This window comes from Puma concolor, chromosome E4 (assembly GCF_028749965.1).
Source record: "Puma concolor isolate L17-30 chromosome E4, mPumCon1.1.hap2, whole genome shotgun sequence".
Taxonomy (NCBI): Eukaryota; Metazoa; Chordata; class Mammalia; order Carnivora; family Felidae; genus Puma; species Puma concolor.
Window position 1 is genome coordinate 2,924,648 of NC_141683.1, and position 27,376 is coordinate 2,952,023.

The 27,376-nt window shown below is 47.6% G+C and overlaps 1 protein-coding gene across 9 annotated transcripts; it reads right to left on the reverse strand.

Moving 5' to 3' along the window:
• Positions 1 to 9,309: 9,309 nt before the first annotated feature.
• Positions 9,310 to 25,071, reverse strand: LOC147572230 (Fc receptor-like protein 2). Of its 9 annotated transcripts, none has more exons than XM_086694864.1 (12): positions 24,834 to 25,061; positions 23,440 to 23,460; positions 21,242 to 21,514; positions 20,723 to 21,007; positions 19,021 to 19,286; positions 18,336 to 18,416; positions 17,942 to 18,055; positions 13,403 to 13,430; positions 12,326 to 12,411; positions 12,020 to 12,085; positions 10,362 to 10,393; positions 9,310 to 10,278 (listed from the first exon to the last, which is right to left on the reverse strand). In XM_086694864.1, exons 1-12 carry the CDS (start codon positions 24,862 to 24,864, stop codon positions 10,251 to 10,253), a joined length of 1,311 nt encoding a protein of 436 aa, XP_086550990.1. In that variant the 5' UTR covers positions 24,865 to 25,061; the 3' UTR covers positions 9,310 to 10,250. The 9 variants fall into 9 exon arrangements, with proteins under 9 accessions (XP_086550990.1, XP_086550988.1, XP_086550984.1 ...); XM_086694862.1 differs by having other exon boundaries at positions 18,999 to 19,286; XM_086694858.1 differs by having other exon boundaries at positions 18,336 to 18,581; positions 18,999 to 19,286.
• Between the last annotated feature and the right edge of the window lie 2,305 nt (positions 25,072 to 27,376).

Here is a 27,376-nt window from a genome sequence, read left to right on the forward strand (position 1 = left end):
ACTGAGCCACCCAGGCACCCCGTGGAAATTTAAAGTGTTACTGTGTTTGTCATGTCTTTGGCTCTTCATTTTCCTTGACTCTCTGGGTAGGTGTCTGTTCATTAGACAAAGAAGACACCTTCCCAGGTCTTCGCAGACTGGCCCCATGCAGGAGGAACCCCCTACCAATCACCCTGTCAGAGATTCTGGGGCACTCTACGACTCTTTCCCTCCCTGGGGGGAAGCTGAAAACCGGGATTTTTGCCTTGTTCCTTTGTGCTGAGCAGGGGGGAGGATCACTGACACCTTCCAGTGCCATCTGCAGACTCCCCACACTTCCCTGAGTGGCTAGACCCATTGGTGCTCCAGACTGGCAAAAGGCAGGAAACAGTGGCTCCAGATGCAGGAGCCAACCCCCACCTCCCCTGGGTGAAGCTGGGTTCTAGGGACGCCCTTCCTGCTCTCGTGCTGCTGTGTCAGAGGCAGAGTCCCCTGGACTCAAATCTCCCTTCTGGCTCTGGTGGGTCTCAGTTCATGTTCTCATGGGACGTAGAAGCCTTTCGTTAGTTTCTGATTTCTCTCACAAAGGGAATTTGTCTGGGAGCCATTCCTGAGTTGGTGTGTTTGCGGGAAGAAGGAGCGTGCAGGGCTTCCCGCACTACAATCTTGCTCATATCCCAAACCCCACTGTGTTTTCAGTGCCCACGTCCAGAGCTCTGTCATATGGTGATTCGTCAACAAGTGGTTGCTGAATGAGTGGAAGACCAATGAATGACAAAGCGCAGGATGACAATTGAAGAAGTTCAGACATTAAGGTGTTTCCTGGGGTGCCTGGGGTGCCTGGGTGGCTCCGACTTTGCCTCAGGTCGTGATTTCATGGTCCGTGAGTTCGAGCCCTGCGTCGGGCTCTGTGCTGACAGCTCGGAGCCTGGAGCCTCTTTCAGGTTCTGTGTCTCCCTCTCTCTCTGCCCCTCGCCGGCTCCTATTCTGTCTCTGTCTCTCAAAAATGAAGAAACGTTAAAAAAATTTTAAAGGATATTTCCTTAGTCACTCCCAGTTAAAGGTCCCTGTGATAGTCTGGAGATGAGGTATCAGTTACATCGCTCTAAACTACATTAAACTATTTATTAAAACTGCACTCCATTTGTCGTGTAGTGTGGGGTTATTGTAAACTATTGATTAGACAGAGTGTGGATGCCACCTCTTCTGAGAGGTCTTCCCTACTGAATCTGAGCTGGGTGTTCACCGTGGGTGCTTCAATAACACTCCGATTTCCTCTGCAGAGCGTGCACTTGGACGGTGCAGCACAATGTCTTGTGTCTTTGACAATATCCCCAGTAGTGTAAGCACCTTTGGGGAGGGAAATGGCGCCGGCCTCAGCTTTGAATTCTCTGCGTCCAGCACAACTGTCAACAAAAGAAAGAGTCGATTGAATGTAGCTCTGAGATGTAGTGTGTTCGAGTCAGACTTACTCTACGTGTGAAGGAATACAATTCATTCCACGGTCAGAGGCGGAGGTGATGTTGATTCTGGCCAACCGTCATTTCCTGTGTCTGGAAAGAGGTGCTTGGAAAGCAGCCTTTTGGATGCTGTTGCCACGTGGTGCCAAAAATATTGGATTTCCGATCTTCCCCTCCGTAAGGCGAGGACACATCGTGTGCATGTTACAGTCTCAGCTTCTAGCCCGACGCGTGCCATTAAGTGTAGTGTTGCCAGATGCAGGGTCCCCAGTAAATTCGAATTGCATACAAAAAACGCATGATTTTTATTGTCACTGTGTCACATACAATATTTGGGATAAATTCACACCAAAAAAGCAGTCTTGTGTGTCTGAAATTCAAATGTGACTAGAAGTTTTGTACTTTTAGCTGCTACGTACGGCAGGCCTAACCGGACAGGATCACTTCCGATGTGCGTGAATAACTTCGTGAGCGTTGCGTCGGGGGCACCGGTCCCGTGCCGTGTGTGTGCACGTGGCTGTCTCCTCAGCTCGCTCCATCCCGGGAGAAGTGAAATGATTCACCTGGTAAATCTGGGCGAGTAATAAATGAGGCATGCCAAGTCAGCTCCACGCTTTCTGCCTCGGACGCAAGACTAGAGGTCTAGTCTCCGTGCAGGCACAGACCTTCCCCTGCCCTGGAGGGAATCTAGAATTTTGAGAGCAAAGTCTCCGAGACACAAAATTTGGAGCATAGGCTTAAACAGAACAGAAAGAAAAACAAAGGAGCAGCATATTCACAAGGTGGGCTTTCAGCGTTGGGATTTAGTGAGAGCAGGGCATTTGCAGAAGAGGCTCATACTGAACCTCCCTTCTAAGTTTACTGAGCCCACAGCCTTGAGGCGTATGGCTTTGTGACCTTGCTAGGTGACATCGGCTTGTGGTGCTTTTATGAAATAGACCAGTGGATGCTTCTACAGGGCAGGACTACCCCATGGACACCAGTAAGGAAAGGGTTCAATAGCCTCATCGGGGGCCTGAAGAGAGTTGGGGAAATCCCTTTGAGCAGGAGCGAATGAGGCAGGGCTTTCTTTACCTGTAGGCAGGAGGCACAGGGATGACCACGGGGTCTGCCTGGCAGCGGAGCCTTGGGGGGCTCAGGGGTGACCCCACAGAGGCCAGGGTAGCCTGAGTAACTTCCCAGGGCACTCACAGCTTCAGCGCTACGGCATGCTTTAGTCAAACTAGAAATCTGTGAAGCTTTTTAAGGCCCTGGTGACCAGAATATTTTTGAGCTGTAAGGTTCCTTGTGAGCTACAAAACACGAGAAACAATCTAGCTTCAAATTGCTCCCGTCAGGCCTAGCAAGTCTCCTGCATCAGTCTCCCCAAACTCCACCCTGTGTGAAGGCCCACGATGCAAATTGGAGGCTCACTCTTGAATTCCTGTGGTATTCCCTAGGCTCAGGGGTGAATGTATTTGAAGAACCAGTGGGTAAGGGTCAAGATTATGTAGTTATTATAAATGGGCACGCAGGGCTTTGCCTGTGCCTCTGAGGACGTGACCAACAAATGTGGAAGTTAAAAAAGGGGGAGGAAGTTCAGGTTCTTGGGGTGCACACGTAGGAAGGATCGAGTCTCACTGGACTGGTCGAGGCACGCGCTTCAGAAACACACGCGGCAGTTTAATTTCCAGAACCCGCTGAGACGCATGTTCCACCTGGACTGAGTGTGCGGCACAAGGCAAAAACCCCTCCCGGGCTCCTCAGGCTGGTGCAGACCCCCCCAGGCAGCAGCCCGTCTGCTTGGTGGAGGGTGTGGACGCTGTCACTCACTCCTCCCCTCAGTCCACAACCACAGTGTCATATCTTAGAGGGGAAGTGAAAACCAGGGGGACGGCACAGAGTAAGTGGTTCCCACCAGCTCCCAAAATAGTAAGCGTTTGGTGCCCACATTAACCTTTTGCTGGAAGGTTTCTCACCACTGAGTTTATGTCCAAAGGTTCTGGGTTAACCGACTGGCATCCTACTGGTGCCAACGAGAATTTACCTGGCCTCCTTCCTCATATGTGAGTGGGTCTGCGTTAGGGGCTTTGGAGACATTAAACGTGGGTGCGGGGGCATAATGTATTCTGGAAACATGCTTGTCATCCAAAGCACTTGTATATCAAAGCGAATTTCAAGGACCCATTGGCTCAGTTGGGATCGTGTGACATTGGGTATCGTGTACAACTCGTATTGCAAGACGTCGCTCGTTTATCGAGTTAAAATGTATTCGAAACACGTTACTCGCAATCCAAGGTTTCACTGTATTTCGATTTAATGTGTCTGGAATCTTTCTTACAGGGGGATCCGATCTTTGAACCTCACTTTCTTCCTAGGGATGCCGACAAGGGAAGGAGTGTACAGGAAAATCTGTGTCATCTCGATGTAATTATACTGTTGGAAGATCTTAGGTTACTGTTTAATCTCATTGTGGAAACCCTGAAACCCAGAACCCCCTCACTGCAGAAACCATTCAGTGTATTGGGCTGAATTGGGGGGATGGAAAATAGAATTAGAAGCGAATTTTCACCCTGGGATGCCCAAATGACATTGGTATTACTGAATTAATGGTTTTTTCCCTGAGTCTTTGGGAAAATTGCACAGCCTGCCCGGCGATGTGGACACGAGGATACCCACAGGAGCCGGGCTGGTCTTGGGGAAGCAGTCGTGAGTGCAGCTGGGAACTCCCAGAGCTCTGTCGGCCCCACAGGAGAAATGAGATCCCTAAAGACCTGCAAAAAAACTCTACAAGCTCCTCTAGAAAAGGGTAACAGATGTGATAAAAACTACACTTGCTTCACACAGTCGCTCACGAAGCGCATTCCCTGGTTCGAATATTGGCGGGTGTTTGTGTCAATTGCTATTATTTCTTTCAAAACACTTGGTAGGATTGTCAGCAACACTACCTGGGCCTGGAGTTTTCTTTGTCGCGAGTTTTAAACCACTGGTTCAATTTCGTTCATAACTTACAGCAGTCCTTAGGTGTTCTTTCTCAGATGGTGTCTTTTTCAGTTTTGTCTTCAATATTTCTTCCTGGAAAAAAAAAATTTTCTGGGAACTGTCCATTTCATCTAAGTTTCATTTTTACTAAGATTGTGTATTATCTTCTCGTGTTAATTTTTTAAGTGTATTTATTTATTTTGAGAGAGACAGAGAGAGAGAGAGAGAGACAGAGAGAGTGAGTATGAGCAGGGGAGGGGCAGAGAGAGAATGGGGGAGAGAGAATCCCAAGCAGACTCCACACTGTCAGCATAGAACCCTACGTGGGGCTTGAACTCACAAACTGTGAGATCCTGACCTGAGCTGAAACCAAGAGTCAGATGCTTAACTGACTGAGCCACCCAGGTGGCCCTTGTTTCAATTTTTAATAACTCCAGAATATATAATCATGGCATGTTCTTCATTCCAAATATTGGTTATTGGGGCCTTCTGTCTACTTCGGTCCCGATCAGCCAACCACAGGCATGACCTGTGTCTCCTTCCTTCTTCCAAGTGTGACTCATGGTGTCTTGTTTCCTTGTGGGCCTGTCTTTGTGTGCTTATTGCATTTGGAAAGTAATCTCTAGAATTGATTTGAAGACTCAGTTGATTGTATTTTTTCCCAAGCATATTTAGCTGCTAAAATCCATTTTGGGAAAAATTGGTATTTTGGAGGCACTAGCAGTATGGGATCACCTTACTCCCCGTCCAAGCATGGATTTAACCAAATGACCTGAAACCAGGCACCCGTCGGTAGGAGGGCCCGCTTCCTTCCGATTCCCTCTTACTAAGACTGGCAGTCTTTGAGGTCCCCACTCAAAAGGGAGGGTGGTTTCCCAGGTTGCTGGAGCTTCACAGACCCTAGACTTTGGTTTTTGATGTCAGCCTTACAAGGTTACCTCGATCTCAGCTCAGTCCCTTAGCATCATTCTCACATGGGTGTCCCCCCCTCCCCATATTGCCACAGGGCATGACAGCCCCCCAAGTTTTTTGCGTTCTGATCTTTATAATTCTGATCCTTATCCCAGATCTCCAGAGCTAGCTGAAAGGACCTTTTTCTTCTTTGTGTGTGTGTGTGTGGGGGGGGAGATTGGAATTTTTGGGAATCGTACCTCCGGAAAGGTAACACTGCTGACATGAAGCATCTTTAACCTGGAGACCCAACGGCTTGTTCAGCTTCACCTTCTGGTAAATAGAGCCACCAAACTCCGCCTCGCTATTCACTTCTGTGTCTGGACTTCACGAGTCTTAAAGCCAAGCAAAGTTGCTCTGGGCCACTTGGGACTGTGCTGCTTCATGATTCGTTTGTTAGCCAGCCAACCAGCCCCCCGAACTCAGCACCGAGCACCCCGGAGCCCAGCGAGGTGAAGACTCTCATCGCGGCCCAGGCTCACATGCTCCGGCTGGTGCCCTGTCCTGAGTTCAGCTGTCCCCGCCGCCCCAGCGTGAGTGGAGAAGCATGAATCAGAAGCCACCTTCCCTGCACGTGTGAGCTCATCTTCCCCGATAGTCTTGGTGGGCAGTGTATTTGGCTGTGTTCTGTTTGGTCCACCTGCACATGCTACCACGCTGCCCTTGGCTGTGACGGTCTCACGGTCGGCTGAGCCTTGGCTGGTAAATTTCAGTCCTTTCTAAGACTTCATTTCCAAGTCAAATTGCATTAATAGCCTTTTTATTTATAGCCCTTGGTGAAGACAGCCTGGTGAATTTGCCAAGCCCAGCACACTTGGGGGCACAGCCATCCTCTCCGTGGTGGCCGTGGCCTGGGGGGCAGGCTGTCCCGAAAGTCACATGCTCTGTTTCTGTTTTCTGCTGCCCATTACTCACTTACAAGGATGACTGACAACACTCATTTCTACGTTTCGAAACAACTCCCTCCCACCCTTCGATCGTGCTATCAGACTCTTGAGTTTACACAACAGAATTTTGAAAATTCTTTTTGGTTGTTTTCTTTCTATTATTCAGCGGTTGTTTATTGAAGCAACCAAATTTTAGCAGAACTGCCGTCTTCCAGTAACTCACCAAGGGAAAGAGGAGAGGGCGCCCCCGACATGTTCTCCAGGCCTTTTAGAAAACGTGGGGTGGTCCCTTCGGCCGCCCACGGGCGAGTCCATCAGAAAGGTGATACTGTGTCCATGACGGAAATGCCCCAACAGCAGCACCCCACGAAGGTTCCCATGGCCAATCTGGAAGAGTCTGCTGCGTCACCCAGCATGCTGTCCGAATGGTTGTAAACACACCAGTCAAGGGCAAGCTTCTCACCAAGAGAAGTGGATTAAGCGTGTTGAGTGGATTAAGCCCTCAAAGAGCCGGGCCAGCTTCCTGAAGTGCATGAGGGAAAAAGGCCAGAGAGACCAGGAGGCCAAAGAGAAAGGTACTTGGGTTCCACGGAGCCGCCAGCCTGCTCTTTCCAGGGAAGCACGCTTCGTGAGAACGCGTGGAAAGAAGCCCGAGCTGCGGGGAACCCACTCCCTAGGAATCCAAGTGTAAAATAAGTGTAAAAAAAATAAAATAAAAAGAACATCCAAAGACTGTGAAACTGGTTCTCTTAATTGAGCAGAAGGAGTGTGGTGTCCCCTCCCCCCAAGAAAAGATTTAAAGCAAACGTTAATTGTGTCCTGATTCACTGGGTGATGTCTTTATTCAAATTTGGTGGGTTTTTTTCCTTGCTGAAAGACGTGAGGGAGCTTATTATGTAACAGAACATACTCAGTTGGTTAGGAAACTGCCAGATATTATTCATAAAGTATTTATAGTAGTTTGAAAATAGACCCTGTAAATCACTAAGAAGAAAGAATTCAAAAAATGCATGAAAGGCTACCCGTTGCGTATTAGAGTCAACGCTTCACAGCAGTGTTGGGGGGCAGAAGTCTCACCCAGAGAGCACTCCGCCCTCCAATCTGCCTCTTCCTGTCTCAGCAGCTCCGGGTTCCCCTCATTTCTGTCGCCCTGTGTATTTATGATCGTTACTGTAAGCTTTTGTTAGGCACCTACTTTCCGCCTGTTTATGTATTTCCAAGGTACGGATTAGAGAGAAGAGCCTGAAGCCATCTTGTCCATAAATGGAAAGTTTTTAATGGAAAAGAAACAAAACCCAAACGCTAGTGAAACAGAAGAGGTCTGTGAGCCAGGGCTCTCTGGGTTTGATCCTGGCTTCCTCACCTAGAAGGCAAGGGTGATGGAGATTACTCTTTTCTGCGAGGTTGCTTCCCTTGTGCTCTGCGATGTAGTGCCCGGGCCGCTGATGGGCCCTTCGCACGACCACTGGGATCTCTCGGGAAAAATTCTGCCAGGTTATGGTCTGACTCTGAATAGAGCCTTAGGTTTTGATCTCTCTCAACTGTAACACTATCCAAAGTGTTGACTTAGAAACAAGGATATTCACTACAATAGTGTCTATCACAGTGAGTGACTGTCATTACCCCAAACGAGTAATTTACAGAATAAATTACCATGTATCCACATGTACAAAGCAATGCCACAAAGATCTTTGATCATTTATTAGTATGAAAACATCACAAAATTTTTTTGACCAAAAACAGATGACAGTAATGATTCCTTTAAAATCACATATTTATGGGGGCGTCTGGGCAGGTCAGTCAGTTAAGCATCTGGCTTTGGCTCAGGTCAAGATCTCACGGTTCAGGCTCTGTGCTAACAGTGCAAAGCCCACTTAGGATCCTGTGTCCCCGCCCCCACACCCCGTCTCCCCCCCCCCCCATTCACATGCTCTTGCATTCTCTCTCAAAAATAAATAAACATTTAAAACTAAATAAGTAAAATCACCTATTTAGGTATATGAGAGCACATCCATAGAAGACATTCTGGCTGATGGATCTTGAAACACTAGTAAAATTGTCTGGGTGATGGAAGTAGGAGTGAGTTTAATAGTTATCTTTTTCATTGTCTGTATTTCCAGTTTTTCTACAATGAAGATCTATTACCTTATGTATTAAAATCCGTACGTTTTGGTGGCTCCCATCAGCTACAAGTGTCAGCCCCTCAGGTTGCAGAACAGGTCGTAGGCATGTGTGTGAAGTGTGTGGACCAGAGGAGCGTTAAGTGTCAGCTCTTACTCAGGCAGTCCCCGTCTATGGATCAGTGTGGCCACTGGCTTCTTAGCCATTGGAACAGACCCTGGTAACATGGAAGGATTCCTGACCTGACTGCCTAGAATTTCCCACTGGTTCTCGCAAGCCAGAAATAGCTAGATAAGTAACTTGTAATGAATAAATGTGACTTGGAGTGGCTTAGTGGGAGGCTGAGCAGAGATACATCAAATTACCTAGGTCCCTAATATATAGTCTTGGTATGTGCCCTAGAAATTTTCACACCAGAGTTACTATTAATCACAAGGCTGTGTATACCCTCCAGGGATAGTTGGGTGTAAAGAACAGCGAGGAGAGGTTCATCACTGCCAAAATGGTACCAGGGTTAACGGTCAGACTGAGATTACCCTCACCCTGTCACAATTAGATTGTTGGGATCATGCTAGTTCTCAGTCCCTGATGCTCAGAGCTCAGTAGTTTGGGGGTCTTGCCAAGATTGCATCATCGTCTCAGCATAAAATTGAAATAATCATTGTAACCATTCTTAGTTATTTATTTTTTTCTGGTACGCTTCAATTTTGATGTGTGTGGCTTATGAAATATTCCAAATTATCTCTGTGTAGATTAATGATCAAACCCAAGCCTGCAGTCAACTACGTCCTTCCCGTTGGTGACCTACCTTTAGCAGGGAGCAGATTATAAGAGATGCTAACTGAGGAGGTATTTCAGTAAAGATTCTGACACTTGTATTTGATAGTCATTTTGTTAGAGATTCTCATCTCAACGTTTCGAACTTTCTTTGTACCAGGCTTGAGGCTAAGTGATGGTTATGCAGATTTTATTTAAGGAATACTTCTTTAGTGCTAACCATGCCAGACACTGTTCCAGGTGATTTATGAACATTTAATCCTCATAATAACCTGTAGGTTTTGCCCATTTAAAGGTGAAGAAACGGAGGCACAGGGAGGTTAAGTGGTTGGTTCAAGACCATGTGATTAGGGGGGGATGGGGTTGGGACACTGCCCCAGGCAAAGGGTCCCAAAGGCTGTGGTCTTCTTACCCCTTACATGAGGGTGCCAATGAATGTAATGGCCATTGTCCATTTCAAACAGACATAAATACCCTTGTTGTTTTTACATCAATGTGAATTGATTACGTTACAATGAATGTAATGGCCACTGACCATTTCAAACAGAGGTAAATACCCTTGTTGCTTCTACATCAATGTGAATCAGGGTACAAACCAAACATTCAAGAATGGACAAATAAAGCAAGCTCATTCAAGATGCTGTTCCTTCCCACAAACTCAACCCTACATTCTCACAAAAGCAAGAGAGGATTCATTTAAAACTTGAGAGGTCTGTGGAGACAAAGGACAATGAGGTCCCAGTTTGGAAGAGAAAGCAAAGCCCAGAAATGGATTCTGTTCACATCATCTCAGAGTAGGTGTAGGCAAAAGCTCGTCTCTCTTGTTCCTCTTTCTCAACTCTTTGAACATTGAACCTTAAGAACAGGTAACAGAGATAATCTCACTGCACGGTATCTGGGGTACAATAACACTTCAACCAATGTTGAATGAACAGAAGGAGACATTGGGAAAGAACATGATAACAAAAATGGCAGCCTGCTCATCCCCTGGAGCACATTCTGTCTGTGAGAGGTCATGAGGGTTGGGCATCTTTATAAGGTTTTATGTAGCCTTTAGTGCTGTTCCATCTTTGTTGGTGATCTGCCCCCCATTCCTCCAAGTGTTACATCTCCTTCACGCCAGAGTAGATGACGTGGGGGTCCTAGGAGAGATGCACAGGTGAAGGAAGAGAAGGAACACGGTGGAGGGAGGCAAGATGGGGAACTTTCCAGGAGTCTAGCTCACCTTGTTCTCCAGAATTGTCCTTCTGGTGTTTTCTGTGGAGGAAAAAATATTACTGAGCTCTTGGGTTTCCACTTAGACCTCATTCCCAGACTTGATGCACCAGAGCACAGGATGGCTGTGCTTAACGTGTAGGTTTCCAGCTTCTTCCGCTCTGATGTAAACTCCATGCCTTAACGTTGTCCCCTCTGAAGTCCTTCTAAGACCACCCATGCTCTAAGCCCTCCACCAACCCTTGCTGAACAAAATCCTTCTTCTCTTTGATGCAACTTCTGTGGATTATTGACATTATTCTGTGAGGGCTCACTTTCCCGTCATCTCTCTATGTTCTTCAGATAACAACCACAGTGGTTCACACTCCATAGAGAAGGAACCAGAAACCCAGATAAGGGGGGTGGGGAGATCCTGAGTCACACCAGCTTGAGGGCATGGTGGCTGCTTCTTTCTCCCTTCACTGCAGGTGGGCAGTGTGGGACTGAATCTCCTCCCTGCCCTTGGTCACCCACCAACACCTGCAGGGAAACCGGCTGTGCTGCTGGTGGCCACTGGCTCCTATAGAAGTAGCTGGGAGCACAAAGCCCATGTTTGAAGACTGCAGCTTCAAGGGCACTGTGGCTGCAGCCTGAAGGACATGGCTCTGAACAGCTAAAGAACTGCTGTCTCGATCCTTGCAAGGCTGCCCGTGGCAACGCACATTCTCTAGATTAGGATGATTTGTTCAGTAACACCTTCCATGTCACCTCCACACGGCAGGTCCTTTAAAAGAGGCTCTGCAATGACCCTCTTCAGCTGGGACAATTCCCCCTGGGCTTTAGCTACCATACTTCAGGGATCCTCACTCTTCAACCACGTGGATGGAGCTAGAGGGTATTATGCTAAGCGAAATTAGCAGTCAGAGAAAGACAACTATCATAGGACTTCACTCATGTGTGGAATTTAAGATACAGAACAGATGAACATAAGGAAAGAGAAGTAAAATAATATAAAAGCAGGAAGGGGAACAAAACATGAGACTCTTAAATACAGAGAACAAACTGAGGGTGGCTGGAGGGGTTGTGGCTGGGGGGATGGGCTAAACGGGCAAGGGGCGTTAAGGAGGACACTTGTTGGGATGAGCACTGGGTGTTATGTATAAGGGAGGAATCTGGAATCTACTCCTGAAATCAGTATCACACTGTATGCTGACTAACTTGGATATAAGTTAAAAAATAAAGATGTAAATATGTAAAGTCCCCAAAGAAAGATTGAAATTTGAGTAGTTGAGTACTTTCGTTAGTATTAATAATGAAATTTGACTTGTTGAAATGGAAAATGGTCATATTATGCTCAACTTTAAAAAAAGAAAATAAAAAAATAAAAGATATTCTCACTCTTACCTGACTTGATTTTTGTATTCCAGATTCTCCCTAATTGTCTGTTCTCAACTGACCATATGTTTTAGTGTGTGTGTGTGTGTGTGTGTGTGTGTGTGTGTGTATGTGCGTGTGTGTGTGTTTTAATTCAGCTTCTCCACAAGAACCTTCCTGCAAATATCTCTTGCTCCCTCTTGGGTCTGCAGATTTCACATCAAGGGCAAGGATTGTATTAAAGCCTCCACTGCACATCCGGTCCCACTTTCTTGGGAAGATGCATCTGACAAGAACCACTCTGGAGTTTCTCACCTGAGTCTTCTGGTAGCTGGATGCTCCAGACAAAGGAATAAGCCACATCCCCATCTCCAGGGTCCACTGCAGGGAGAAGACAATGGTTCTCAGGTGTCCGTGGACAAGGGTTCAAACTTCATATGTGCCTTCCCAGTCCCCTGCTCCGTGACTGTCCTCCCAACCCCAGCATGATTCTGAGGGTCACTTCTTTATTGAGACTGGGCCTCTTGGAAGCAGAGCGTCCAGACCACCCCATGGTTTTCTCCACCTGCTTTCTTCCCTCCCGGCCGCAGCTCTGGAGCCCCTTCTAGTGGGGAGACTCACCATTGACATAATCTGGCTGCAGGTCCTCGATGGCTGGGGATGGGCTGGAGGGGGTGGACGCCTGAGAATTTGCACTGGGAACATCTCTGAGAGAAAGGAAACTCACTACATGACAGTTTCCAGGGAAAGAGCAAGAACAGAGAGGAGGCAGGCTGGGGAGAGACTGGGGAGAAGCCAGGAAGATACAGCACTTGGCTCTGGTGATTTGGTGGCCCTTTGTCTAGACTCTCAGGGGTGGTCTTTCAGGCGTCACTTCAGGAGGGCAAGCGGAGACAGGCCACATAATCACAATGTCCTTTCCTAACGACTGAGTCAACCAGGCACCCCCACAATGTACTTCTTTAATAAGATGGCCACTCTGATCTGGCAAAAATATTCTATTCCTCGTCTTTAGCTTTTTCAAAAGTTATAAGATAATGATATTGCCCCTGTTTTAATTTTTTTTTCCTATAAACTCTCCTTAGAACTTCATCTGCGTCTTTCTTATCAGTTTCTCTCTCTCTCTTTTGTTTATTGTACACATCTTATATTCTCCATGACACAATATGTCCCCTGTGGAAATAAACCTCATTTTATGCATATTTTCACACCTTTAAATATCTAACAGAAACTTGCTCATACATTGTAAGTACTCCATAAATAATCTTGGTTATGTGAATTATGAAATTCACTTAGAAATATCGAACCCTGGTGTGCCTGGGTGGCTCAGTTGGTTGAGTGTCTAACTCTTAGTTTTGGTTCAGGTCATGATTCCAGGGTTGTGTTGGGCTCCACGTTGAGCTTGGAGTATGCTTGAGATTCTGTTTCTCTCTCTCTCTCTCCCTCTGCCCCTCCCCTACTCATGCTCACTCTCTCAAAATAAAAAAATTAAACAAGAAATACCGAATCCTATGAAGATAACACCTAGAATTGTGGCCCGAGACAGCACCCTGATAGCAGAAATGCAGTGAATAGACACGGGTGAGTGTCACAGAGAGATACTGTGTAATTTGCACAAGCAGAAGGAGCAGAAAGTATTTAAAATTGTGAATGAGGAAGGTCTCTGGAGTTCCCAGTTTCAATAGGAAAAGTTCTCACCTGAGTGCATTAGTGACAGAGTGTCTTCCTGAAAATCAGATGAAGGAACATTCATTTTAGAGGAGGAGGCTTTAGCTCTTAAAACTCTCACCCAACTTAATCACATGTTGTTACCGGCAGGATGTAGGACACAGAGTAGGGATCCAGTTATATTGTGTCCTGATAACTACTTGCTCCCTCCGACATGGTCGGTTGGACAATCCATTCTTTTTTCCCCACTGATTTGACATACCACTTCAGACGGCAAACCCCACGGGCATGGGTCACTGTTTCTGGATTTTTTTATTGCTGTTTTGATTGTTGCAAAAATATATGTTAACTGCTGGTGACTTTACTGCTTTCCTTATTTGGACTTTGAGGGTTCTCACTTTTTAGATGTTCTGATATTAGCGACTCAAGTCTAAAGCAGTGGTCTTGGGGTAAGGCTTGATGTTGACATTCATAGGACCCAATGGGCCCTCCTTTGCACCGTTTAGCTTTTCAGGGAGATGTGGAGCAAGAAACATGGCGTCTCAGCATGGAAGTATGGGCTGTGTCACCAGAGGGAGTCTTTACAGTGGTCAAGAAACTCTTTCCCGGTCCTTCACCTAAGAGCTGAGGGGACAAGTCCACATGGATGGGAGCAGGGACCACTACAAGGGACACAGTTAGTCTCAAGGGTTGCATTGCACTTGGGGGTATGCCCACTGTGCCTCCCATCAAACATTTGTAATCCCACCCAGAGCCCTTCCAGTTTAGGTGCAGCTCAGCAATCATGAAAAACCTCGCCTGGTAATACAGCCAGCGCTCCAACTTTATCAGGATTTCAGGAGACAGTGTTGGAAGGCTAACCTAAGTGTATTCTCCAAAGAGAATGAGGAACTAATTTATTTTCTTCAAGGAAAGGAAGAATGACCTCAGGATTTTCTACCAAGCCAAACAGTCACTCAACCATAAGGCAAGGCACACATATCTTCAAACAGTATGAAATCAGGGTGTGTGAGCCTAGCAACTCCTTACTGGATACATTATTTTAAAAATGGATTTAAAATGGACTTCTTAAGCACTTTTGAATATTAACAAAAGTCGATGAAATCTTGGCTTCCAAAGAAAACTTCAAAAATAGTCTATAAAGTGAGTATGATATCAACAATCTTAGATCTTAGTGGAGCAGATAATTCACAACAAAACCATGAAGAAACCTGGATGTGTCTATAACTTGTACATTTAAGGGAATTAAGTATTAAGCTGCTGAGTGCATGGGTAACTATATAAGACGGAGGAAAGCAAATACATTAAATATTCGATTTGTTCTAAAGAATAGGACCAACGGGAAAAATGCTGCAACTAAGAAAAGCAGAAATTTCAGATTTAGAAAGCAAACTGGTAGATGAAATAAATGATTCTAGGAGCTTCACTTTGCAATCCAGAGGATGGATATGCTGTGCCATTCAAGAACGTGAACGAGAAAGAATGGAGGACTGAGCGCTGCCACGGGAAGCGAGAAGAATCACAGGGAAGCGCAGGACTTCACTCAGTTCCAAGGAAGGAAATTTGGAACCCTGGATAAAACAGGTACTTTTCTAGGAAAAGTCCCCAGAAGATAAAGGAAACATGAACAGAATGTGGCGTCAGGATGGGGTGTGTTCTGCTGCATTAACAAGCGAGGCTCGACTTGTGGGGGATTTGCGTTTGCAAATTTCCCATTTGTGCTGCAGACCTGTCAGAAGTCTGCTGGTGGGGGAGTGTCTGTCACCACAGTCACTCAGGGATTGAGGCTGCCAGAGGCCACTCCAGCCGGAGACACTGTCCGCTCAGCATGTGTGTGCCTGGTCACTGGCACACGGGAAGGAGAAGGGGCATCAGCACCTCACTCGTAAATACTTCTGACAGGAAACAACATGTACCGCTTCTGCAGACATGTCTCTGGCCACATGGACCTTCAAGGAGACAGGGAAACACAGACTGTCCACGTGCCCGGAAGCAAAGGAGGGCTGGGTGAACATTAGCAGCGTCTCTCACAAGATTGGTTACAAGAGCAGAAACAGAGAAAGTTCCAGAAGACCTGCTCCCCCAAAGCCCCACCAGGCGAAGGTTCCATAGGGGAGCACGTAGACTCTTTAAAAAACAGATAATTAGACTGCTATGTAAACTATTCCAGAACATACAAAACATATAAAAAGAAGGACAATGTTGAGCTTCCTCTTGCAAAAATGGAATAACGTGGAGTACAAAACCCGGAAAAGATCACGGTAGCAACAAAGCTGGCAAATGTCACACATTACCATCAAGGAAGAAAACTTCAAAAGAATGCTAGTTTTTCTTAGAAATGCACCATCAAAATTGGGTTTTTATCAGGAATGCAAAGATGAGTCAACATTAAGTATTCTGGTATAATTTAACTAATTGATTTAATAGATGAAAGAGAGATTATATTATTATCTTCACAGGTACTAACAAGGTATTAGCAAAAATTAAAAGTTGTTTCTGAGAAGTAGTCTTGATAAAATAAGAAAACTGGAACTTCTCTAGAAGGAGTATTTGAATATAGTATATAGCAGAGAAATACTAGAAAAATTTCCCTCAAAAACAAGGGCTAGACAAGCGCATCCACATAACATAACATTTCAGAGGCCCTTGGGCATATAATTAGACGTGAAAAATAAATTGCTTAAAAATTGGAAAATAGAAAGTAAATGTTTTATTGCTTTGTAGATTGTTTCTATATTTAAAAAAATCAATACTATATTGGTGTATAACTTGAAAGAGTGGGAGAATTCAACAGTGGATGAATTAGAAATTATTTTAGAAAAACAACCTCCCTCTTCATAGACATATTTTTATTAGTTAAAAACCATAGTGAAAGAAAAAACAATATCACAATTCCTTAGTCTTAGATGGTCTGTTTAAAAATATAACTTCCGCTGAACTTGAAAAAACTGAGCTACATTTTCACCATCTGGAAAAGGAATGACTGATGACTTTCCAAAATTTCTCTCACTCGGTGGTAGTTGATAGGTCTAAGGGAACATTTTGTAGGAGCTTAAAAAGCTTACCTTGCAACTCTGTTGTCTCCCATGCTTGTCCTGTATGTTACAGATTAATAAATGACATCTCAGGATGTCTGGGTGGCTCACTCGATGAAGCGTCTGACTTCAGCTCAGGTCATGATCTCACAGCTCGTAAGTTTGAACCCCACATCGGGCTCTGTGCTGACAGCTCAGAGCCTGGAGCCTGTTTTGGATTCTGTGTCTCCCTCTCTCTCTCTCTGCCCCTCCCCTGCTCTCTCTCTCTCTCAAAAATAAAATAAATATTTTTTAAAATTTTAAAGAAAAAAATGACACTGCTGGAGCTGGGGAAACTTGCAAGAGGAGAATTGTTCAGGTCAAGAGTCTCTACGTGCAGGCTTGAGGCTTTCTGGCCAGGCCAGTGTGCACACTGGATCTTAGCTCTGCCCTCTACTGGACGTGAGCACCTCGGCCCACTCAACTTCCCCAAGACTGTTAAACCTGGACCATGATGCACACTTCCAAATGATTTTTTTATAATTACACATAATATGTGTAAGCTCGTCATACGTAACAGATGCAATAATTGGTCATTGGTAACGTGTTTTGGCTAGCAGTATGCTGGTAGGGATCAGTATGAGCTACCCCTTCGAAGAGTTTCCTAAATTCTTGGTCTTAAAAATAATGTTACAAAGATAATGCACGGTCGTGCTAACATGGCAGCGGCTTTATGGGAGTGTTGGTTATGGAAGAAGGTGTCTCGTGCTTCTAGGGATGGTGGAGGAAACGGAACTGGCCTTTTTTTCTGAGAACTGGAGTTATTGGACAAAATCCTGGCAGAAGTCTATATACTGGTATTGAAGAGGGGACAGGACAGGGAAGAACCTCCCAGGCCAGGTCGGAGAGGGGAGACGCTCCCGGAGAGAGGCCTAGGTCTGGAACTGCTGGCCCCCCATGGCACTTGCTTCCAGAAGTCTGGTGGGAGGAAGGCAGGGACTGGCATCGTGGTGATTCGTGTGGAAATCTAAAAAATACGGCTGCGAGTTCTTTAACATTTAGAGCTGTCTTTGGAGTGGAGACTGTGCCCTCTCCCCTTGCATCTGGGCAAGTGTTAGGTATGGGACCTGATGAGATTGTCGTGAACGTGCGTGACACTGTGGTCTGAAATTAGTTGGAAAAAGACATTGCAGACTCACTACCACACTTGCTATTGAAGCAGAAGCCACCATGTAAAACTGTGACGCATAAAAAGAATTGACGAGATTTGGGGAGCTTCCTTCCCTCCTTCCTTCCTTCCTTCCTTCCTTCCTTCCTTCCTTCCTTCCTCCTTCTTCCTTTCCTCCCTCCCTCCCTTCCTCTCTCCCTCCCTTCCTCCCTTCCTTCCTTCTTCCTCCCTCCCTCCCTCCTTTCTTTTTTTCTTTTCCCTTCTCTCTCTCTCTCTTTCCTTCCTAATTTCTTAATTTCTCAATTCTCCTTTCCTGTCCAATCTCTATCAGTAATGGAAAAGTTCACAGCAATAAAGGACAATGAAAACAAATGGTAGATGACCAACCCCGTGTCTTGTGGAACCTGCAGTAAAACAGCAGAGCAGCAGCAACACAAGCAGGGACACCCAGCAGCCCAAGAGCTCTGTCTGTGACATGTTCTTCTCTGTAGCTGCTGGTCCCTGAGGGAAGAGACCAGCGCGTCAGCCTCAGAGGGTAAAGGCTGGAATCCCCATCAATACTATGCAGGAATGGTGGTCACGCAACGTTATCTAAGTGTAACGTGCACTTTCCAGGTTAGTGTGGAGAAAAAGAGGTGGCCAGGCACCGAGACCACCTTCTCCAATCTCCCACCACCTAGACCTCCACCTACCTTCCGAAACCCCAATATGGTACCAATGAAGATGGATGGGGCAGAGCCACTGGTCATAATGCTCCTGTATCCAGGGACCATCAACCCACCTGAGAGGCTGAGTGGCACCACCTCGCTGCGCCGGGCCCCGAGACCATTGTCGGCCTCGCAGGAGTAGTTTCCAGAATGTTCTGCGGTCAGAGACAGGTTGAAGGACGCTCCTCCTCCAGAGGGGGCTGAGCTGTTCCCCAGGGGGACGTCCTCGTAATAAAACCGGTACAGGATGGGGGGAGAGCCCCTCTGGGCCTCGCAGCGAAGCTGTACCACGTCCCCCTCCACGGCCTGGGCTCTGGGTGCTGTGATGGATAGGATTGGGCAGGACACTGGGACTGAGGGAGACAGGAGCCGTGGACAGGGTTTGTGAGGACGTGGCAGACACAGACCCCCAGACTAGGACCTCAGCAATGGGCCTGGCCTCTCCAACCCTCAACAACGTCTTTAAGAATTTGGGAGAATATCAATTCTGGGGAAGTATTTGGAGACACGGTCATGTGTAATTCTCAGCGTGTGTTTTTCTAATGCCAGTCCAGCCCCCTTTGTAATTCCCTTCTAGGAAAAGAAAGACATCCACAGTTTAACTTGCAAGGGTAACCCATCCTTCCATTGCTGTTGGTGTTGCATAGCACCGACCCTCCAGCCCCTTCCTCAGGACCCCCAGGACTGTGGCCTTGGCTCTGGGGTTTCTGTCTGGGCTGAATCAGAGCGCAACTCACTTCTCACAAGGATACTCAGCACCTTGCTCTGGATGGGGCCATGGCCGTTGTCCGCTCTGCAGTAATAACGGCCAGCATCGCGCTCCTGCACAGCTGGAACCTCCAGCTCCACCGACAGGGAACGCTGGGTCTTCTTCCCCACGCTGGTTCCTGTGGCCTCTCTGTGCCAGGAAAATGTGATGTTTCCTGTGCCTTCGGTCACCGAGCAGAGCAGGACCAGGTTCCTCCCTTCGATCACCTGGCCCCTGGGGGCCCACATCTCTAAGCTTACGTTAGAGACAGGCACTCCTAGACGGACAGAAGATGGCAGGTGAGAACCTGACCGCGGAGGACTCTGGGACCAGGTGGTCCAAGAAGTGGGTGCACGGGCGTTGCCCCCGTAATCCACTGTAAGTACAGAAAGGTGGGGGGTCCGCAGCGAGTGCCCTTGAAGAATGTGGATAAGACACTGCATGCCCCAACCCCAATCCCACCTAATTTCAGGGCGTCACTAAAGAACATGTCAACTGCTCCACGAGACAGGAAGTATTTCTGGGTGGGGGGGAGGAGTCGCTGTCCAGACCAATGCATTGAGCACAGAGTGAGGGCGTCCCGGTAGCATCAGTCCTACCTTGGAAGAGACGCTGCTCCCACTAACAATATCTGTGACCATTCCTTCATTATTCCCAATTTCAAGGCTCAACACGAATTACCACCCCTCCTCCGACTGCTTAGTTCACTCTGATTTCTGCTTCCTCTGATGCTTCGCTTAGCCGCCCGCACTGGAGCACCATGGTGCCTTCTAATAAACCAGCTTGGGTTGAAAGCCAGCATGTGGGGCTGTAGGCAGAGCCACTGTGGAGCAGGTGCCCAGCCCGCTGCTAAATGCAAAGGCACCCAGGGATCATTGAAGGCATGACTGATGGACATTACTTTAATAAAGAAGGGAGAGATTATAAGGACTGTTTAAAAGAGAAGAAGAAAAGCCCCAAATGGAGTATTTGTCCTTCACTGACGGCCAACTGAGACTTAATTATGGTTTCAGCCAATCCTAGGGATGTGACCTTCTAATTTTTTTTTTAAGTTTCTGTATTTTGAGAGAGACAGAGAGAGTGCAAGCGAGGGGAGGGGCAGAGAAAGAGGGAGAATCCCAAGCAGGCTCCACACCATCAGTGCAGAGCCCATGGGGGGCTCGAACTCACAAGACCGTGAGATCATGACCTGAGCCGAAATCAAGAGTCAGACGCTTAACCCGCCGAGGCCCCCAGGTGCCCTGGCAATGTGACCTTCTAAAAGTCAGTCTGAAATTCCTGGATCCACACGAGGTCATCTGCATGATAGAACGAAAACCGGAAACCAAAAAAACCCCTGCAGTTTCCTCCCCACAAAGATGTCCGGGACCTGAAACGATGCTTTTTAAATTTTCTCATCACTCCCTGGCCCCACCTCCTGCCTATAAAAACCTTCCGCTTTGCGCATCTCTGAGCGTCTCTCCACAGGCTGGCTGGGGTCCAGCTGACTCACAAATGGCTTGATAAAGCCAATTCGGTCTTCGCATTTGCTCCATTGGATTCCGTTTTTCAACGGGGGCTTTGTCCGATTGTTATTTTTACGAAATGCCCATTTTCTAGCTCAGTTCCCACTTTCCAGAAGGACAGGAGCTGCACAAGCTCCCGGAAGACTAGGCGTCCGGAGAGGGGCTGAAGGACCCCTGTCCCCCGGTGCTCAGACCCACTCCCACTTACCCCGCACGTGAATCTGCGACTGGAGGCTCTGTTTTCTGACGCTGGGAGTCACTGTCTCTGCCTCGCACCAGTAGGACCCTGAGTCTCCGCTCCACATGGCAGGGACCCTGAGCTCTGGGGAGCTGCTCCAGCCGGACCCCAGGGCTCTACCATCTCTGAAGAAGCAAAATCGGAGCTGGGCATCTGACCTCTGTGGAGAAAGCTTGGTCTCACAGGTCAGCGTCACTGGGTTCCCCTCGATGGCCCGGAAGGGGCTGACTGTGAGCACAGGGCGTGGAAATAGCTCTGGAAAGAAGGGTCACAGTGAGGTCGAAGGTTCCTGCCGAAAAGCCACCCCAGCAAACAAGACATTCAGACCAGCCGTGTCACCCAACACATGGTCTCCCTTCCTGCTGTCGGACTACAAGACTCGGGTTCCCCTCTGGTCGGCGTGCGGGGGTGGGGCGGGGGGTCAGGTGCCCCTCCCAGGACCTGCCCTGCTCTGGTCCAGCCCCTGTCCCGCAGGAGGGAAGACTGTACCTTGAACTTCAATCCTTACACTTCTTGAGGTTTTTTCCTTTTGGAAAGGAAAGAGAGGCCAAACGAGAGCAACAGCACAGTGATAAGTGCCACTGTCACTCAAAACTGCTCTTTGGATAGAAAAGTTGGAGAGTTCGCTTGAAACCTGTAACTCTTCTCCGTCCTTGTGATATGACGCCCTCGTGACTTTCCACCAGTCATTTTTCCTCTGACATGTCAGATCTATTCTGTCCCCTTCAAAGACAGCAGAGGGAGCCACGAGGGTCAGCCAGTCTGCAAGAGAAAGGGTGAGGGGGACGCAGATGTTGACCTGTCTCTTTGCTGTTGGGCAGCGAGAGGGTGTGCATGTGGCCCCTTCCCCTTTCGGCAGGATGGAGGTTCCAACCCACGCCTTAATTACTCGGGGCCGCCTCCTCCTATTTTTGTCCTGAGGGGGTCTCTGAGTCAGCTTGGGCTGCTGTAGCAAAATACTATGCGCTGGGTGTCTTCTCGGCGACAGACATTTCTTCCTCCCGGTTCGGGAGCCTAAAAGTCCAGGACCAAGGTGCCGGCGCAGCTGGGTTCTGGTGGGGTCCCTCTTCCAGGCTGCAGACTGCTGACTTCTTGTGTGTTTGCACGCGCAGCTCTCCGGCCTCTTTTTCTGAAGGCACTAATCCCATCATGAGGACCCCGCCTCCATGACCTCATGACCTCCCAAGGGCCCCACCCCCACATACCATCCGCTGGGGATTAGGGTTTCAACATGCGATTTGGGGGGTGGGGACTCAAACATTCAGCCCATTGCAGGGGTCTCAGCGTAAACTTCTTTTTCTACGTGGATGCGGGAGTGTGCGGCTGGTGCTTCTCCTGCCCGGCTCTGTCTATTGGTGATGTCACCCGGGGGACCATTGTCCTCAGGGGACACTTTGCTTTCCTGCCCCCTCTGCTTTTATCCAGCCTTTAAGGGCCCCGCACTGTGCTCTGAATGCACATTCTGCCCCGTCTTCTCGCCGGAGGAAACCGCCAGGGGGCCCAGATCACTGGGGAGTCAACTGGCTACTGGAATGGGATCCAGTGTCTCAATCCTCAGAAATTGCCCCCTTGAGCATTTTCCAGAAAATTCCCCCATCCCTTCAATGAGTAATAAGGTGGAGCTGACCTTTAATCCAAGGGTCAGCTCCTAGGTGACTGACTTTCACGAGAAAAAAAGTCATTGCCAAAAATAAGCGTCCCCTGGGGCCGTTTCTCCGTACCAGACCGCGTTCAGCGTCTGGGACATTTGCATTACATTTTAGGGTTTGTAGTTGAGGATTCCGACCTCCAGGTGAGAAACTAAGCTATGTCTCGACACAAATCTTCTAACACTGTTCAACTGTAGCAGGACTGGCAGAATCTGGAGGTGCAGTGGAAGGAGGCAGAATTCGGTCACGTAAGAGACGAAGCGTCTCCTAAAATGCGGAACCAGAACCCGAGCCCTTTCACGGGAGTTTGATGAAATTTGGACGACGTGTGACTGGCTGTCCACTCGGAGAACCAGATTTACCTGTTGGGCACTGGGGGACAATCTGGGTTATAAAATGTGGAGTTAGAAGGGCAGACGAGGTGGGTTGCGGAAACAATTAGATTAATTGGAGATGTTTGCCTTCCTGCAGTGACGGGGACTGGATCCCCTGGGGACTCGGCTGTGGGACTTATAATCAAGCTGATTTTTAAACCACGGGTACAGACTTCATCCAGAAACTGGAAGAATTCCCCGGGGAGAATGCTGTCGGGAGAAGACAGATGAGAGTCTGTCATCCCAGGATGGTTCCTTGGGGCCCCGAGAGCCCCTTCCACCGGTGGTGGCCCCGGCCAGAGAAGCATGATGGCACAGGACCGTCCGACCACGCAGACGCTCTTAGCCAGAGCTGTGAGGACCTTCAGCCGGACCTTGTGGAGGAGCCGGGGTCCCAGGGCCTGGAGAACCATCCTCCCACATGGGCCCGTGTCCAGCCTGCACATTTCCACATGCCTCCCTCCCTGCGGGCTGTGGCCACACGGCGGACGCGGGCCCGGGCAGGCCGGGCACACCCTCCTCACCCAGCCAAGCAGAGCAGCCACGGGGCAGGCTGTCCCAGGGGAACAGTGACACCGGAACGTCTCCGAGGCCTCTCCTTGTCCCACTCTGCAGGACCTCGTGGGACCCGGACCCCGAGAACAACAGGCCAGAGGTGACTCACCTGATTTTCCATCGACTGGAGCTGTGGGGACATCAGAAACCTGAGGTTAGCCCCGAGCGTTTGCCCCCACAATTTAGAAATCTATTATCACTCTGCTAGAGTGCCCCCAAAGTTCCCATCACTCCCTTTTCTGTCCTCTACTCCATTATCACCAGCAATCCCACCCCTCCAACCTCAACTGGCCCCCCCGCTCATGTCACATCCACAAGGCAGGTGCAAACCCATCCCTGGACCGAAGGGACCACCCGAGGCACGTCCCAGGGATGGACGCTGGGTATCCAGCGACTCTCTCCTTTTCCTTGTCCTTCCCCCGTCCCCGTTGACCACCTCCACACCCGGTGTGTCGACTGCACCACGACACGGCATCCCGAGTCACCAAGAGTCCATAGGGAAACACACCCAGTCAGAGTGAGTAGTGTGGGCCCTGAAAGTCGGGGGTTTTCTGTTGCGTAAAGCCCGACCTTGTGCCTGACTTAAGCTTTGATGCTAAGGCACCCATTTCAAAGACAGTGCCGGCCACAAGCTGCAGGCCAAGAGCCGGTCCCCTCCCCCCACTCTGAGGCTCTTCTGTTCTAGGGGTCTCGGATGATTTCCGTAACTGACCATGTGGGCCCCTTGGTTTATTGACTTCTCATGCTTCAAATTCCCACTCACTTGTTTTAATTCTCCAACAAAGAGTGAGCCTCCACCCCAGGACGAGCAGGACCCCGGACCCAGGCTCTGTCTCTCCCCTCCACCTCGCTGTGTGGTCCCGGGGTGCCGTGGAACTGCCCGGCCCCGGAAGTAATAAACCTGTCGTTTTTCAAAGCTTCCTGACCATTTATGCCGAAGGGCATCTTGCCGTCTTAATAAGACCCACGAGGGCTGGACGGGCCACAACCTCGCTTACCGACAGGCGGAGAGCAGCACACAGTTTTGAAAGCCGAACCCACCTTGAGCAGATTCCCTTTCCCTGGCCACGTTTTATGTGAGAGTCCTTTTGCTCATTAACAAATGTTAGCGCCTCCTGAATGTGGAGAAAGGACTCTTGTTTCCCTGGTAGCGGACGGCTAACGGAGGGGCCTCAGCAAAGAGTGTCCATGCGTCTCTGAACCCAGTCTTGGAGAGATGTGTGTGAGTAGTTCTCAGGGAGGAGTAGTAAATGTTGAAATTATGAAAACTGGATTCAGGAGAACATATCACTAATTTCTGATTATCTAAGATCATAAGCCTTGAACACTAAGGGCGAGGATGCGTGACCGTCTGACTTTCCCCTCGGACTCTGCTATCTAAGCTGCAAGCACAGACCTGAGCATCTCCACTGATCCCCGGGCTCTGATAAACCCTGAGGGCGTCCAGGGGCTGCAGACCCCGTCAGCTGCCACCTCAGTCCTGATGCACGTTATGGGACTCACCCAAGATGACCAGCAGTGACCACAGCAGCATGAGGACCCGGGTCAGCTCTCCGAGAAGAGATGTCCCTTTGGCCACCCGCTGGAGTCTGTGTGCAGGGAATGGAAACGGCTTTCAAAGTAAGTTGTATACAATTAGCAAAAAAAGGAAGTAGAAGGGCTTGTCAGTGTCTGGCCGCTGTCTTCCTTCCTACAGGCGCTGAGTCAATGCAGATGGCCCCTCTAGATGCAAAGAAACTCCTCCTCCTGATGCTGATGACAGTTAACACTTAACTTCTGTCTGCTGGTGCCTTGGACATGGCTGTAAGTGCCTTATGCTCACAGAGTTATTTGGTGCCCTGAGCAAGCTTCTGAAGTGCACACTATCCCTGTTACATGACTGGGGAAACTGAGGCACCAGAGAAGGCAAGCAATTGACCGAGATCAGCATGGCCACTTTCCAGGAGCGACAGCTGGGACTCAAACTCAGGAGGGCCCATTCCACAGTCTGGCTCTCAAACGCTGTCACATCTCACTGTGACACCATGCTTCTCAATGATCCTTAGGATAGTAGGGCCATTTCTGCAGCCACGCGGGGTTCTCGGGCGAAGATTTTTTCAGCCTTCCGGAACGGGATGTTGCTAAGAGTCAAAGCGCTTGTCCTGGTATCATTGAAAATGTTGTCTTCTTCCGTGTTTCTAATCCATACTGCTCCCGATGCAGCCACACCCTCCAGGGCACGCATCCCCAAAGCCCGTTGTCACTCCCATTCTCACCAGACGTGGTCCCCACAGGTGTTGTGTGTAACAGCCCCCTCGGACAGGCTGGACAGGCAGGCGTACGTTGCCTTTTTGGACTATATGTAGCCTGAAACTTTAAATCACAAAATCATAGCTGTTTGTAACCTGTGGGCTGGCTGACAGTGAAGCGATCTTAGGCTCAACGTCCTCTGTTCAGGTGAATATTCACCATTGTCACTCACCATAAACGTCATCTGTTCAGGTGGATACTCAACATTGTCACTCACCACACACATAGTTTCCCTTTGGGACACGTTGGTGTCGTGTGTGATGTCATACATCGTATCATCAAAGCTTTGCTTATAGCAGTGTAAAAAAAGTGCTGAAAACGCCCAAAAAGGCAGGTAAAAAAAATAAATTGTATGTCCGTGTACTACCGAGCAGCCACTAAAATGATTTTGTACAATATTGAATAGCAATAAAAGTCGTTCATGATATACTGGTAAGGAAAAAGGGCTGCTGAATGCAATTTACTTGTACATTATCATCCCCTCATTTGTCCAATAAAAATGTGTGGGACAATAAACACCAAATGTGGGTATAATCATATTTGAATAATGTAATTAAAGGTGGCTTTTATCCTCCACCCTTTCTTATCAGTGTGTTCTAGTATTCTTATATAATATATAGATTATAATTTACATTCTACGTATATAGAATATAATTAGAATATAATATGGAATATAATATAGATTATATGTTATTATATATTATTATTTAGTATATAGAACATATAGAATATTATATATGGAATATTATGATATATATTACTATATATTCTATATATTTACAGAATATAATTTATAGAATAATATATATTCTATATTCTATATAATAAATATTCTAGTATATATATATAAAACATTATATGTTCTAGTCTTCTATATATCTAGTGTTCTAGTATTCTTATATAATATATATAAGCATATGTTTATTTTACATTATGTATTAATGACATATTAATATATATTATAATTACTGTCATGTGTAATTCCAATATATAACATTTATTTTAGATAATATACATTAAAATAAATGTTATATGTTATAATATATAATAAAGCAAGTAAACATTATATAGTTAATATATATCATCTAAAATAAATATTACATATTAATATATAATATATATTATATAAAGTGAACATATGCTGTTTATGTATTTCTAAAAAATTCGTAAAAAATAAGGCCCAGTGTTTTTGGCCTCTCTCGCCTCAAAGTGTATCAAGCAATGTTACTTTAACTTTATGCAGGGCCAATGGTCCATTTGTATTTGGAAGAAGGTGTTTCTCTCCCTGGGACAGAGCCGCTCACCAAACTGCTCGTCCAGCCCTTGCCTGTGGAAGGGCTTCTAGACGGTCTGTGGCTCCTCCTTGTCCTGCCCAGTCAGGACGGCAAAGGATTCTGAAGGACGACGGTGAATTAAGGAAGAAAATACAGAAAAAGGTGCTTGCAAAAAGTGGAGGAAGAGCTGGTGATAGGTATTGGTTTTTCAGACTTCTGAGCAGATTTTTCAAAATATTTGCGATTCCATTCTGTCCTGTACGGGAATGGGGCCTCTGGAGTTGAGAATTAGTTCTTTTCCACGGCATTTTCAAACAGGAGGGGGTGTGGTTTGTGTGCCAGTGAGTGATGCAGGGGAGAGAAATATGCCTTGTCACAGTGAAGTAGGGGGGCCCTTGGGGCGGCAGCAAGTCCTTAAGATGATAGGCCTCTGGGTGCTCTCACAGCTGACAGATGGCAGACATTTGCATATGGGCGGCCATG